The following is a 16,607-nucleotide window of genomic DNA, read 5'->3' as shown; positions in this document are numbered from 1 at the left end:
ACAACTTTGTCTCAAATGCAACAATCAGCAGCACGTGCTCCTTTTATCACAACCAGCGAGTGGCAAACCACACTATCCCCCACTTCACTTATCTTGCACTGCTACGATTTGATTGTAGTTGTGGGTTTACCAGTTAGCATTTCATCCTTTGTTTTTGTTTTTGTTTTTGTTTTAATTCTACAGCCAGTTGATAAGGATAAAATCAGCATTTTACTCTGCATTCTCATTTAGTACAGCGCAAGATGATTGACCCGCTCCATACTACAGGTCATGTTAAGTTTTTTTTTTTTTTTTTTAATATAAAAAATATTTAAATATTACTATTTTTTAATAAAAAAAAATTATATTATATGATGATTTACTCGATCTAACTCGATTGACTTTACTAATTTAAAAACAACTTATACAACATGTAAATAAATTTTGACTACACAAAATTTCAAGATGATATCTTTTTTTAATATTAGAATAACAACATATTTGATTAATCTTTGACAACCTGAGTTAACGTGTCAAATTCATGACCCGGATTATGAGACTATGATAACCCTATAGAATTATTAAACCTAATTCTCAATCAATCCAAAATTGAAGGATGAAATTGAAAAAAATCAATTAAAAAAGACCTAAAAAATGACCTGGATTAACATATTAAATTTGCAACCCTTGTCATAAGACTGATATAACCCCATGAAAAACAAATTGAAATAATTTACAAATTTCAATCCCTAACTGGTCCAATATTGAAGGATAAGATTAAAAAAAACATAAAAAACAACTTGAGTCAAGCAACCAAACACATGACCCGGGTTATCAGATTGAGATAATCTTATAGAAAAAAAAATAAAAAAAATGATTGATTGAATCCGAGTTAACCTATGAAATCCGCGACTTTAGTCTTAAAACTGAAATAACCCAATAGAGAGAAAGTCACAACAAATTATAAAGATCAATTCTCAATCATCAATGTCGAACCTAATGTAGAACAATGAAAATTGTAAAAATTATAGTTAAAAAATGAAATAAAAAACAAGCCAAATTAACCCGAGGTAACCATTAAGCACTATTACTGAGTCATGAGACCATGATAACTTAATGAAAAACAAAGCAAAACAAATCATGAAGCCTAATTCCTAATTAAACACAATATTAATTGATAAAATTGGGGGGATTAAAAAAAGAAAAAAAACGAGTCAATTAGGTTAACCCGCGACCAGGATCATGAAATAGAGACAAAAAAAAAAAAAACAAGTCCAATGTTAAAGGACATTTGACTTAGGTAATAGGACCAATATAATCTCTTAGAAAAAAAAATAACTTGATTTAACCGAGGTTAAAATGCCGAAACCCGTGATCTTAATTTTAAAACCAAGATATTCTTATAAAAAAACAAATCAAAATAGATTATGAAACTCAATTCCCAACTGATCCTATATTGAATGATAAAATTAAAAAACATAAAATAAATAAAAGACACAAAAAACAATCCAAGTTAACTCGGGTTAGTCCGTTAAGCATTATTCTCGTGTCATGAGATCATGATAATCTAATGAAAAGTAAATAAAACAAATCATGAAGTTTAATTCTCAATCAAATCAATATTAAAAAATGAAATTGAAAGAAAAAAAACTAATTAAGAAAAAAAATTGAGTCAACGAGGTTAACCTACCAAATCAGGTTAATTTGTCAAACCTGATATTTGTATCATGAGAGTGTGATAACTAAATAGAAAAGAATTTAATATTAAAAAATGAAATAAAATAAAAAAATTAATTAAAAAAAACATAAAAAAAGCAAAGCAAAGCAAAGCGAAAAAAATAAAAAATAAATAAATAAAATAAAATATCATTTCAATAAATAATACTTTATGACAAGGAGTAGATTAAAACACCATCGTGTTATTTTAGTTTATAAGTTTTTAGTTAATGTGCTTCGACAGATAATTCACCACAAAATTCAACATGTAAACTCTTTTCTCGCACGTGTTAACTACTGCGCTATAAGACACGATAGATGATAAAATAATTAAAATAATATATTAACTTGGTTTATAGTTTACATGACCATTCACTTTAGCTGTTTTTGATAATTACATGGAGTATGTGCATTTAGCTATTTTTATTATCCTTAGAAAAAGTAAGTTGATTTTTTATCCTATTAAATAATAAGTTGATTTAACAAAATTAATGTAATTATCTTATATATTTGAAACTACTAATTATATTTGATAAATTCAAATGTTTGTTCTGTTTGGTTTTTAATTTTTAATTTTTTTTAAAAAATCAAACTGAATCAAATAAAAATTATAAAAAAATTGTTGGTATACATAAATATTAATATTCAGTATCAGTTTCTTAGTAATCATTTTTCAATTTTCTTGAGTAAAAATATTATTTTAAATTTTTTAATTATTTTATTATTTTTTGAAAGTAAAAATTGAAAGATAAAAAAGAATTAGACAACTTTTAATTTATTATGAGCCCAAACTATTGATTCAATAAGTTCTAAGAACCAAAAAATTGAATTACCTGCGATGCTTGTGCCCATAAAAAATCACGGAGCCATCAATTAATAGTAATAGAACTCTGTGTAAAATATCCTAAATATCTGACTGCATTTTTCAATTGAAATATAATGTTACTATCGAAATTGCATTGTGCATCCAAAAGATTTTTTTTTTCCATTTGTTCAGTTTTTATTCTAATTAAAAAAAATCTAATTCCTCTTTTATCCTTCAATTTTTACTTTCAAAAAAAGGATGAAAATTTTTAAAACAATATTTTTATTCAAGAAAATTGAAAAGTGAGTGTTCGGTTTGTTTTTCTGTCTTGGTTCTGTTTCTTTGTTGGGTTCGGATTTGCGCACCCTTCCTTACCAATGGGTGGATGGACTTGCAAAAAAATGACTACTATTACTATATGACCTGCAAAGAACGAGGATATTGCCTGCGTATGCCAGAGAGTCAAAACGACAGACCCCAATTAGTTATTCAGCCCGCCAAGTTCATCTCCAACACGACCGCACGGAAAATGTCATTGAGAACAAAAATCAAACACCATCAGTGCCACAACCACCATCCCATCATCCCCAGTCCTTATCCCTATTTCCCTCGCTCCCTCTTTCATTAAATCCATATACCAAAGCAATGTCATTGAGACAAAACTTCAAACAGCTTCCCTTCATTAAATCCCACTCTTTGTTTCGCACTTTCTCTTCCTCCTCCTCTCACCAAGACCCATATTCTGTCCTCAAAGAAGACCCAGTAGATATCTGCACTTCTATCTGGGTCAAATCCTTCTCTTCACCATCAAACTTTACTTTCTCTAACCTCACTGGTTTCCTCTCCAAGCTCGACCTCTGGGCCCTCGCTTACCAACGTTCCTGCGCTCACGTCACCGGCAAGTTCCCTCCTCGAAACGCACTTCCCTCCCATGCTCTCCATTCCCTTTTCTCACTTCAAACTGCTGTCGTTCACAACCGCTTCAAATGGAACGACAAGGCCCACCAGATCCTTCGCAGCCCCAATGATAAGCCTTCTACCAAACTGGTTTCCAAGAGAAAGCTCAGTGCAATGATGGAATCTGATGATCCGTGCTTCCAAGACCGGGTTGTTCAGGAGATGCTTCTGATGGTGCTTGAACCTATTTTTGAAGCACGGTTTTCGAGGAAGTCTCATGCGTTTAGGCCCGGGAGGAATGCACACACGGTAATTAGGACTATAAGGAGTAATTTTGCTGGGTATTTATGGTTTTTGAGGGGTGATTTGAGTGAGATACTAGATGACATTGACGCTGATGTTGTAATGGGATGTGTTGAAAAAGTTGTTAGAGATAAGAAAGTGTTGAATTTGATAAAAAACGCGCTTAAATCGCCAGTTAGGATTCGAGAAATGGGCAATTATGGTGAAGAGTCGAGGAACAAGAAAAAGAGGAAATCTACGAAGAAGAAGATTTTGAATGAGAATGAGCCAAAACCTGACCCTTATTGGTTGAGAACTTTCTTTGATTTTGCTCCTGAGGAGGCGGCAAAGATACCCACTTATGGTTATTGTGGGATTTTGAGTCCGTTGCTTGCTAATGTGTGTCTTAATGAATTGGATCAAATGATGGAGGAGAAGATTGTTGACTTCTTCAGGCCAAATAAGCTTGATTCTATATGGAAACATTCGATTGATGATAGGTGTCATAACCCTTCTTGGCCAGAGTTTGTTCCATCTAGTGGAAAAGAGAAGACTAGGAAAATGGAATACATTCGATATGGGGGTCATTTCTTGATAGGCGTTCGAGGGCCTAGAGAAGATGCAGTGCAAATTCGCAAGGAAATTATTGAGTTCTGCGAGAGGAAGTTTGGTATCAGGCTGGATAATTCAAAAATTGATATTGAGCACATTACTAGGGGAATTCAATTCTTGGATCATATAATTTGTCGCAGAGTGATATATCCTACGCTTCGTTATACAGGGAGTGGAGGCAAAATTGTGAGTGAAAAGGGTGTGGGGACTCTGCTTTCAGTTACTGCTTGTTTGCAGCAATGTATTCGCCAATTTAGGAGGCTTAAGTTTGTCAAGGGTGATAAGGATCCTGAGCCATTGCCTTGTACTCCAATGCTTTACTCAGGTCAAGCCCATACTAATGCACAAATGAATAAGTTTCTCGAGACTATGGCAGATTGGTATAGATACGCTGATAATCGAAAAAAAGTTGTTGGGTTTTGTGCCTATGTGATTCGTAGCTCGTTGGCTAAACTTTATGCTGCTAGGTATAGACTAAAATCACGTGCAAAGGTTTACAAGATTGCTTTACGTGATCTTAGTCGGCCATTGAGAGAGAATAGTAACAATTCTGCTCCCGAATACTCTGATCTTTTGAGAATGGGACTTGTTGATGCAATTGAAGGTGTTCAGTTCTCCCATATGTCTTTGATTCCAACTTGTGATTATACTCCATTTCCAAGGAATTGGATTCCAGATCATGAGCAGGTTTTGCATGAGTATATCAGATTACAAGACCCCAAATTCTTTTGTGAATTGCATAGATCAATAAAGCGTCAAGGTTTGAGTCTGCCTCAAGATGAGATATCTGAAATTGTGTGGGATTACAAGACTCTTGGAGTTCGAAGGTACCAATCTAGTGGTGAAAATGAGCTAAACAATGGACTGCAGAAAGTGTGAGATGTCATGAATTATTGTGTGATGTTGGTGAATTAATTTAAGTGATGAAATTAAACTCCTTGGAGGATTGACTCTTGTAATGGCCTAAGAGTTTTCCCTGGGCACTGTCAATTCTCCATTAAAACATGTGCAGAAGCCAACAAAATTTTATCTTGGATAGTCTGGCCTACCTTGATGAAATTTTCATCACGTTATCTTCAATGATTACCTTGGGAGAGGTAAATTTTCGTGTTTTTTTTATATGAATAGGTGCATGACCTTTTTTTCAATTAAATCTTTCTATGGTATAATTAAATAAATTTAATTTTGAAATTATGATACAACTATAAAATAAAATAAAAAAAACAAAATTGAATTGTAAAACATAGAGAAAATTATGTCTAATCTTAAATTCTCACTTATTTTTATTTTTGTTAAAAAATTTATTTTATTTATTTTTTAATTTTTAGTTTTGAAAATGAAAAGATAAAGTTGCTCGAAAATATGGAAGATATAAAAAGTTTTTTGGTTTTACTGTTTTTTGGCAGCAAAACTTGTTGGTTATAGTGTCAACCAATTTTATTCAACTAGAAGAGTTCAATTATGATGGCTTTTAACCTTGATCTTGTCTAAAAAAAATATATGGGTTAAGAAAGTTTTTTTTAATTTGATTATATATTTTTAAATTATTTTTTAGATTGTTAAATTGGTTTATGTGGATTCTAAGAGTGTTTTTTTTTTTATAAAAATAAATTGAAAATATATTTTTAAGCTAAAAATCCCCCACTTTTAATGTGATGTTTGTTTTTTTTTAAGAAAAAAAAAAAAACAAAATTGTCATTTGTTCTTTAAAAAATATTTAAATATGGTCCAAAGTGTTGGCTTAATTTAAGCCTGAGTGCCTAAGCTTCTTAAAAGGCCCGGTGTATTAGGCCATCCAGACTTTCATGATTAAGTTGTTTTTTTTTTATATGTTTTTTAGTTTTTTTTATCATTTGTTTTTTTTTAAATTTTATCATTTAATATTAGATTTTTATTTAATTTTTTTATGAGATTTTTTTTTCAATTTAATCTATCAATATTTAATTATTTTTAATTGGTTTTCATGATTTATTTTAATTTGTTTATATGAAGTTATCACGATCTCATAAATATATCTACCAAAATAGTATAATTGATTTATTTTAATTTTTTAATTGATCTTTATTAGCTCATTCTGAAATTTTTTGATTAAATTTAAAATTTAAATTAAATATTACAGACGGAATCACCGACAGAATGTTGAAAAATATTAATATTTAATTATCTGTCAGTAAAACGCCCCAATAAAAAGTCTAGAATCCTTAATTTCACAACAGACCTGTCTCCTTTCTTCTTCTTCTTCTTCTTCTTTTTCTTCTCTTCTCTTCTCAACTCCTTTTCTCCTTCATGCTCAGGTATGTCTTTTTCTCCTTTCTTATTTTTTTTCTCAGTTTTTTTTAATTAGTATATTTTATGAATTTTTTCTTCTTCTTAGCTTTACTTGCAACTACATTAAGGTAAAAAAAACAATTCTTCTTTTTTCGTGTTTTTTTCACTATATTTGTTTTTTATTTTATTTTTAATTGTTTTTGTTCTTAATAATTGTATGAATGTTGTTGTAGGATTTTTTTTTTCCATATAAGATCAATTTTTAGTTGATTTGTTTATAGGATTTTTAATTTTTTTTCTTATGAATTTTTTTAGTTGAATTTATTTTTTTGTGTTATTAATTTGTTGCAATTTTTTTGAGTTGATTTTCTTCTTTTTTTTTTCCAAGCATTTTGAGTATTATAGTGTTGATTAATATTAATTTAATTATTTTATAGTTTTCTAAAATATTTTTTTAAAAAAATATTTTTAAATAATTACCGACGGAATTACATATGGTTTATTTTCGAGGGAATTACTGACGGAATGAAATATTTTTTTTTGCTCGCTTTTTCCATTTGTAAATCCATCGGTAATAATATTTTTTTATTACCAACAGAATTACCGACGCACAAAAAAGTACCGACAAAAAATTCACTAACGGAGACTTTTTGTCGATAATGTTTTTACCAACGGAATGATAGTGCAAATACTGACGAAAAATTCTGTCGATAAATCTAAAGATTATGGTAGTGAGAGGACAATTGTAAATCTCGTGTTTAATAGTGAAATTTTCAACTGAGAAATAATATTTTTTTTTTAAAAAATTATTATGGCTAAAGATAATAATTCTAAGTAAGTTAGTTAAAATCTAAGGCAAAAATAAATAAGAATTTGTACAAAAAAACTCCAGCTATTGTGATTTTGATGAAAATACGATGTATGGTATACAATGAGTGACATTATTATAATTTTGGAGAAAATCCTTCTCCTTTGCTAATAAAACTTGTCGATCATGGAAGAAAATTTTAGTTTTCCTCCTTTCTTCTCCAAAACTACTTAGATTATTAGCATGAGAGGATGAGTAGGTGATTTCTATCCATTATATGAAACCAATTTAGGAAGAATGTGTGAGAGAGAGAGAGAAAGAGAGGTTGGAAGCTTGGGGAGTTAGTGAGGGAAAGTGTGAGAAATTGAAGAGAGGGGAAAACTTTGGAATCCTTGCAAGAAACACTTTCAATTAGGTGATTTGTTTGTGGTAAAGGGTTTCTAACCAATTAATTCCAATTGTTGGTTGGATTTTGATCTATGAATTGAAAAATCCCTAATTTTCTAGATTTTAAGGTTTATGAAGCTTTTGTGTTGAAATGTCAAATTGATTGGCTATTAGTGATGTTGGGTTATGAAGATTGCATGAGATGGTTTGAATTGGACCAATTGCATGAGATGGTTTGAATTGGACCAATTGCATGAAGAATTGGAAAACCTTAATTTTTGAAATTAGGTTTCATGATGTTTTTGTGTTATAATGTTGATTTGGGTTAATTTTATTGATTTTGAGTTATGAAAATAACATGAGAATGGTTCAAATTGGCTAATTAACATCTAAAACTAAATAGCTCCAAATCTTTGAAGTTTATGTAAAATTGAAAGAGAAATACAAAATTGTGCTAACTAGTGAGTGATTGTAAAGTAAATAACTTGTTTAAATAATAATTAGCAGAAATTGAAAATCAACTTCTAGGAAATAGTGTCGGACCATAATGGGAAATTTGAAAGAAATTAGAAATATGATTAATTCATGTTGTTTTTCACATTCTAATAATGTTGATAATGCTTAAGATTGATTTTGAATGTTGTAAGCTATATTACTATGATTTTACTTAATGCTATCATATGAGTGTAATGATGAAAACATAGGGAATTGTGTTGAAATATATGTTCTAAGGATGTTATGGAAGTTATTTTTTTGGTATAATAATGAAAATGTGAAAGATTGAATAAATTGTATTATGATTGATGTTGTAATGACATTATGGAAGTTGTGTGATTTTTGTAATGATGGAAAAATAAAACATTGGGCAAATTGTATTGGAATTGTTGTTAATATTATGGGAATAATGTGTTTGTTATAGTGATGAGTTTGTGTTTAGGAATGATCTATTAGAAGCAAAATGTTTAGGCATTAGGTTATTTTTGAGAGGGGTGAAAAAGAAAGTATGAAAATTAATGGAATTATGTAATGTTAGTGTTTTAATGATGATGTATGCTTAGAATTAATTGGAAAGTGTAATTAGATGAATATTTAAGTTGGACAAGGACTTGATTGATTGAATAATAAAGTTGGATGTTTGGATGAAAATTTGATTAAATGAATATTTAAGTTGATAATTTAGACAACAAAGATAGATATAATGACTGAGATTATAATATGAGATTTTAATATTGGGATCATTGGTATCTTGTTTTAGAAAAGATAACTTTAATAAAAAAACAGATAATATGAAAATTTATGTTACCTTTTTTTTTCCAGGGATATGTATATATGTACTTAATATTTATTGATTTGTTATGTGTGTTGCAGGTCTATCTTGATCATCTATGCAACACTTATTCTATAACTAGTTGTTAAATAACTTTGTTTTATGTATATATTATATGTATATGAATAATGTAAATATATTTTTGCCATGTATATAGTTCATGATGTAAAAACTCATAAATATTTTGGTGTACTTCTAGTAACTTTAATATATTATATTATATGTCATATATGTAAATAATTATAGGATTATAGAATTGTAGTAAATGATTCAAGGCTGTATTGCATATTCACTCAATGGATAAAAATTAAATTAACTAGTGATACGGCTTAAACTAATTGTGATGTGATGAATGATTGTATTTTATTGGTTAGCTTAAGACCACGTTGTGTGGAATTAATTTCATGTAGGAAATTAAGTGGAATGAAATTTTAGATATAATCCTGTATAGAAAAAGCTCTACTAAAATTTCTTTGAAATAGAATAAACTCACTTAAATTTTTAATATGTGAACATATGAAACATAATGGGAGAGGTCCCAATAATAAATATATTGAGACGACATAAAGATGAATTTTATTTTTAAAAGAATACTTTATTTACACGTTTAATATTACCATAAATGAACAAAAATACATTTTAAATTAAGAGTTGTTACAACTATTATCCCACATAATTGTTTATAGACTAGGGCCCCGTTTGTTTGCTGGAAAGTAGTTTTTTTTTGGAAAGTGAATTCCAGAAAAGTGAATTATTTTCCGATGTTTGTAGTGTAATGGAAAATAAGTTGGAAAACACTTTCCAGTGTTTGGTTATGTCAAGGAAAATGAGTTGGAAAATAACTTATTAATGCTTTATTTTTTTTCAAGTTTATTAAAATAATGAGGAACAAATCTTACAAATTAAAAAAGTTGAATGAGAATGAAATTGAAAAATAATATAATTTCATAAATTATCTCAAATAAAATTAATAATAATCAAAATAATAGAGATCAAATCTAAAAAATAAAAAAATTGAAAGATGAAGAAATTAAAATAATAATAATTAACATTTCATAAATTATTTCAAATAAAATAAGTAACAATCAAAAGAATGAGGGCCAAATTTGATAGATAAAAAATTTCAATTAAAAAATGATAAGGAAAAATCAAATAACAATTAAAAATAATTACCAAAATTAATATAAAAATTAAATTCTAAGGGATGAAATTGAAAAAAAAATATTCAAAACAAAATATATATAGCAATCAAAAGTTTGACGATCAAATTTGATATAATCAACAAATAATATGACATTTCTAAATTTTTCACAACTTCTGTAAAGTGTTTTCTGCCCAAAATAAAAAGAAAACACTTTCCTAGAAACCAAGCTAAATTTTCCTTTAACTGGAAAGTGTTTTCTGTTGACCGGAAAGTGTTTTCCGTTGACCAACTTTTCTGATGGCAAACAAACACAGGAAAGTTTGGAAAATGGTTTCCCGGAAACCAGTTTTTGAGAAACAAACATAGCCTAGGCTAGATAGTGTTTTACGATCTCTACCACTCCCTCTATGCAAGTCAAGGGTATAAAAATTCTTATTAAACAAGAGGTAAAGATAAATCAATTCATTTCACTACACATATACTTTTTTTTTCATAGCACCTGCATTTATTTGCTTCAATTCTCATCAATATCGAACACATAACCTGTAAGGTTAAATTCTTCATACATCTTAACTAACTTAAGGATTGGAGGTCCCCACTTCTAAAAATAAAAAGAAAAACTTATTTTGCGGGCAATCATGATCTTCAAGTACAACAATCCATCTTCGAAGTTTCAACTTAGTAATTAGTCTTGGAAAAGCCTGATCCAATGAAGTTTTCCTTAGAACCCCGTAAAGGTGGAACATTGATATTGATAAATCTACTATACAAGCGAAATTGAAGTTTAGCCACGTTATTACTATAATTATGAAGGTTACATACAATAGATCGTTCTTAGTGTGGCAATTATTAAGGAAGATGCTAGAAATATGCAGATGCATGAAATCTGCAAGTAATTGCAGCAATAGCTTGAAAGAAATCTGCCAATGATTTATAGCAGTAACCAAGCCTACAACCATGCTTGTGAATTAACACAAATATTCTATCCATAAATATTTTGATTGCTGTAATCTTTCCTTACAAGAACATGTAATCGCAGTATAAAACTATAGGCTGAACATCAATAATATTATGTTGAAAATTACATTATAAGCTTATGAGTATTTTAATCTTCTATATGGTATTAGAGCATCATCTCTCTAATGAGAATTTGATTCCCATGTCTTTCGTAAATCAGCTTACCTCCTCCCCAGAACTTTCCCTTGTTGTTTTCAACATCACCACTCAAATCAATGAGAAACTCACACCCTCATCTTTTTCTCAATAGCGAGCATAGTTTGAGGCTCTTCTAATCGGCTATGATCTCCTAGACCATGTTAATGGAGAATCTCAGTGTCCTCTCTTAGATGGTACTCCATAGTCTATAGCCATAAAAAACCGGTGGGTAAGGTAAGACAAGCTAATTCTTAGCACCATTATTGCATCCACTTCATCCTCAATCACGCCTCTCATTGCCACAACCAAAACCTCACATGAGACATGGAAAAAATTATCAACACTGTATGCAAGTAAATCGCGTACAAGGGTAATGCAACTCAAGGAAGAACTAACCTTGATTCAGCGTGGAAATCGACCGATTTCAGAGTATCTTCATATAGTCAAAAGCTTGGCTGATGAATTGCACTTATTGATCACCCCATCTCTGATGATGACTTAACCCTCCATGTCCTCCATGGGTTAGGTCCAGAATTTCATGAGATTACTGCTCCTATTCGAGCACGAGAAAAATCTCTTGTTTTTTAAGAACTCTATGATATGCTTGTTGGGTATGAGAGTTACTTGAGGAGGATGGAGGCTGCTACACAGCAGCTCGTGGCTGCTGCAAACTTTACCAGCCACCGCTTTGCCAACAAAGAAATCGTCTCCTGTGTCTCTCAGCAAAACAGAGGAAGCAACAAAGGAAATGGTTTTTTTTGTCAACCAGGACAACACCACCCCTCAAATGGCTCATTTAGAGACCGCCATTGAAATAATAATTTGGGCCGCCCCAATCCAAACCGGCGCTTCCAGCCAAAATTTCAATATTGTGATCAATTAGGTCACACAGCCAAGATCTGCCCGCTACTCCAAACCTCTACAATGACTGTTAATTGTGCTGGATCCTCAGATACTCAAGATAATAAATGGTTAATTGATTCTGCAGCCTCTCATAACATCACGGGTGATCTCCAAAACTTATCTATTCACTCTAAATATGACGGCACTGATGAGGTTCTTCTTGGTGAAGGTACTGGTTTGGCAATTGATTAGTACTTAAAAGTGCATTTTTATCAAGGTTTTATATCATCATTTTACACTTGAAGTATCAATAACTCCTTAACTAAAGCATGTTTTATAATAACAAGTCTGATAATATAAGATAGCTTTAATTTATGGTAAATGCTCATTTTAAATACAGGCATATCTCACAATTCAAAAGATTGATTGATGTGATTAACTATTGAAAGTGAAAGGACAAAGAAAAGACTAAACTTAGAAAGGAGATACTGATTCAATTCAAATTGGAACACTGTTCAGTTATTGAGTCATATCTGGAGCTGTAGATCTTGGATTTTAGTTTGATTTATATGGATAGAAAGCTAAGAAATAGGCCTAAAATGTTCATGCATAGTGGAAGACCCAAATCTGCCGTTTTCAAATTCAAAGTTTGGCCACAAAAGAGAAGTCAGAATCTGTTTAGCAATCCAGCCCAAACACCGCTCAATATTTTACCTATAGCTCGAGTTATAGAAGGAACAATGAAGTCAAATTTGATGGGTGGAAGGATAAGACAATTTCCAACAATGTTTATGAAGACAACCTGCTTAAATGCTGATGTTAGCAATGACATTTTATCCAGACAAGAGCTTGAGGGCTATGCAACACGTCCACCAGAAGAACTACTCAGTATTTTAGCCATATATCGAGCTTTAGTGATCCAAATACTCTGAAACTTTATGGGTGGAAATATAAGATGATTTCCAACAACATTCATGAGGAACACTTTGCTAAATTCTGATTGCATCAATACCATTTCATCCAGCTAAAATGCTTGAGTGCTGTTGTCCACCAAGTCCACTAAATCAATAGTTGGCCACTATATCAATAATCAATTACCAAATGAATAGTTTTGAATTTTAGCCTATAAAATGAGGCATTTGCCATTCATTTAGGAATCTTGGTTCTTCATATCAAGATCTTGCTCTTGCTCTCTTTCTTTGTAATGTTCAAGTTTCATTCCATGTTATGTTTTCCTTAATCTCTTGTTTATGCTTTTCATTTCCTTTACTATACTTAGTTAACTTACATCATGTTTATGTTCTTATATTATTTATTTATGTTTTTCTTCTTCATAATGTCTAGCTAAGTTTATTATGTCAAGGTGAAAAGGTTTCACTAATAGTGTTAGAATATGTATAATATAAACTCAACATGAACTTTAATGTTTATATCCAAGAAAGTTTGCTATTAACATGTCTTATCATTTTTATCTTATTAATTCTTAATATCTTGCTTGTTAAATGGTTAATCTAGATTTGTGTTGTCTAACACTTGGTACATCAAATACTTGATCCTTCATAGTCTTCGGTCGACATCGTTGTTATGAGAGGAATTTGATTTGTTGTCAACATAAGTTATCATCATGAATACCTGATAAAATTTATAAGTATGGTGTTACATAAATAAGATGATTACTATAATCATGTTGATAATTTATAAAGAGTTTATACTTTACTTATCTGTAATACTATTAGTGAATTCTCTAACCTTGACAATTTTTTTTTATCATTGTTTAATCTTCACATTAATCTCACATTTCAAAGTCCTCTTTAACTCATCACCATCACCATCATCATCATTGTTGTTGTTGTTGTTGTTATTATTTATAATTTATATAGTTCACCTCCCTGTGGTTCGACCCCGGTCTTGTCGGGTTATTTATTACTTTGACACTCCTGCACTTGGGATAAGACATTAATTCTTTGATCGTGTCATGTTTTTGGCGCCGTTGCTGGGGAGGTAAATTCTTATATAAATTATAATATTTATTTGATTTTCACTTTTCTTGTATCTAACTTTTGTTTCTTTTTCTTTTGTTTTCTTCTTCCTTTTATTCTCTTCTTACACGTGCATGAGAGTTTGGTCACGTACATTAAGTGGTAGACAACAATTTTTAAAGAAGTTTTTTTCATCTCACAAAACAAACTCTTTCAAAAGACAAATCACCACTTTCACTAAAAAACCAGGAGAAACATTTTACCAATATTGAGATAGGTATCGAGACTTGCTTAATACTTTCCCTCATCATGGTTTTGAAACATAGAGATTGGTTTCACATTTTTATGAAGGGTTAACACCTAAAGATAGGCAAATGATGGAATTGATGTGCAATGGAGCTTTTGCAAATAAAGACCCTGATAAAGCAACGGAGTACCTAGACTTACTAGCTGAAAATGCTTAAAATTAGGACATTACAAGCACTTATGAGGCACCAGGTAAAACTCAACCTCATACATCTAGTGGAGGTATGTACAACCTTAGGGAAAATCATGACCTCCAAGCCAAATTTGTATTTTTAGCTAGAAAAGTTGAGGTACTAGAATTTAAAAAGAGTGGTCAATTAAAATCTATTCAAGACATTGTGTGTCAAATCTGTGAAATGAATGAACATGCAACCAATGATTGTTCAACTTTGCCTTCTTTCAAATAATGCCTTTAAGAACAAGCCCATGCTCTAAATAGATTCCAAAGGTCCAATCATAACCCATACTCGCAAACATATAACCCTGGTTGGAGAAATCACCCAAATTTCAGTTGGAAGAGTGGTAACAATAATGTATAAACTTCACAGCCACCGTTTCAAGCACATCATAATTTTTAAAATTCTCATGGATATGCACCTCTTTATGCTCCACCTCCTAGAAGAAATCTTGAGGAAACATTGCATGCATTCATTGAAAAGCAGGAGACAATCAACACTCAAAATGCTCAAACCATGGCAGATCTAAAAGATCTTTTTGCAAAATTCACATCTGCTCTCAGTTTTCAAGAAAAAGGTAAGTTTCCATCTCAACCACAGCAAAATCCCAAGGGGCAACACAATGTAAATGCAAGTAGTTCCGGAAGCCAACACATGGATCAAGTCAAATCAGTTATCACTCTTCGCAGTGGTAAGGTTATTGAAAAACCCACTCTTGAACCTTGTGAGAAAGATGATGAGTTAATCTCCGAGGGTAAGGAAAGGGTTGAATTTGAACATTGCAAAGAAAAGATTGATTCCCCGTCAGCACTTCCATTTCCTCATGCCATGACCAAACAAAGAAGAGTTAATCACAACTCTGAAATCTTTAAAACTTTCAAACAAATAAGGATTGATATACCTTTGTTAGATGCTATTAAACATGTACTTTCTTATGCTAAATTTTTAAAAGATCTGTGCACTATGAAGAGAAAACTGAATGTGAAAAAGAAAGCCTTTTTAGCCGAACAAGTAAGTGTCATTCTTCAGAACAATAATGTTTTGAAATATAAAGACCTTGGTTGTCCTACAATTTCTTGCTTTATTGGAGAACATAAAATTGAAAGAGCTTTACTTGATATTGGAGCAAGTGTGAATTTACTTCCATATTCAGTCTTTCAGAGTCTCAATCTAGGTGAGTTAAAACCAACTTCTGTAACTCTTTTACTTGCTGATATATCTATAAAAGTGCCTAGAGGAATAGTTGAAGATGTGTTAGTACAAGTTGATAAATTCATTTATCCTGTGGATTTTATTGTCTTGGATACACAACTTATTGAAACATGTAATTCAATTCCTGTTATTTTAGGACATCCATTTCTTGCAACTTCTAATGCATTGATTAATTGTAGGAATGGACTGATGAAGTTATAATTTGAAAACATGACATGGGAGATGAATATTTTCAACATTTGCAAGCAACCTGGAGATAATAATGATTTACAGGAAGTGGACTTTATTGAAAAATTAGTTAATGATCAATTTGAAACTATTTCCAATGAAATTGAGTTTAATAAATCTAAAAATTTGTAAATGGTTTATTTTTAGGAAGAATCAAAGGCAAGTAATTGGAGACCACAAATTGAAGAATTGCCACCACGATCAATTGAGTCTATACCTTCAAGTGTTCAACCACTAAAACCTGATTTGAAGCCGTTACCATTCAATCTTAAATACTCATTTTTTGGGAGAAAATGAAACTTTTCCGGTAATAATCTCTTTCAAACTTAATGCACATCAAGAAGGTAAGTTATTACAAACTCTGAAAATGCACAAAAATGCATTAGGATGGACCATAGCTGACATAAAAGGAATTAGTCCTGTGATTTGCACATACAAGATTTATTTAGAGGAAATTGCTAAACCCTCTAGAGAAATGCAATG

General features: G+C 30.8%; 1 protein-coding gene across 1 annotated transcript; it reads left to right on the top strand.

Annotated features, from left to right (window-relative positions):
- Positions 1-2,892: 2,892 nt before the first annotated feature.
- On the top strand, positions 2,893-5,410 carry LOC133698954 (nuclear intron maturase 1, mitochondrial). Its single transcript, XM_062122066.1, has one exon. The coding sequence runs from the start codon at positions 3,146-3,148 to the stop codon at positions 5,168-5,170; it is 2,025 nt and encodes a 674-aa protein (XP_061978050.1). The 5' UTR covers positions 2,893-3,145; the 3' UTR covers positions 5,171-5,410.
- Positions 5,411-16,607: the final 11,197 nt, after the last annotated feature.

Source organism: Populus nigra, chromosome 7 (assembly GCF_951802175.1).
Source record: "Populus nigra chromosome 7, ddPopNigr1.1, whole genome shotgun sequence".
Taxonomy (NCBI): Eukaryota; Viridiplantae; Streptophyta; class Magnoliopsida; order Malpighiales; family Salicaceae; genus Populus; species Populus nigra.
Note: the sequence above shows the minus strand (reverse complement) of the source record. Positions and strands in the feature narration are given on the sequence as shown.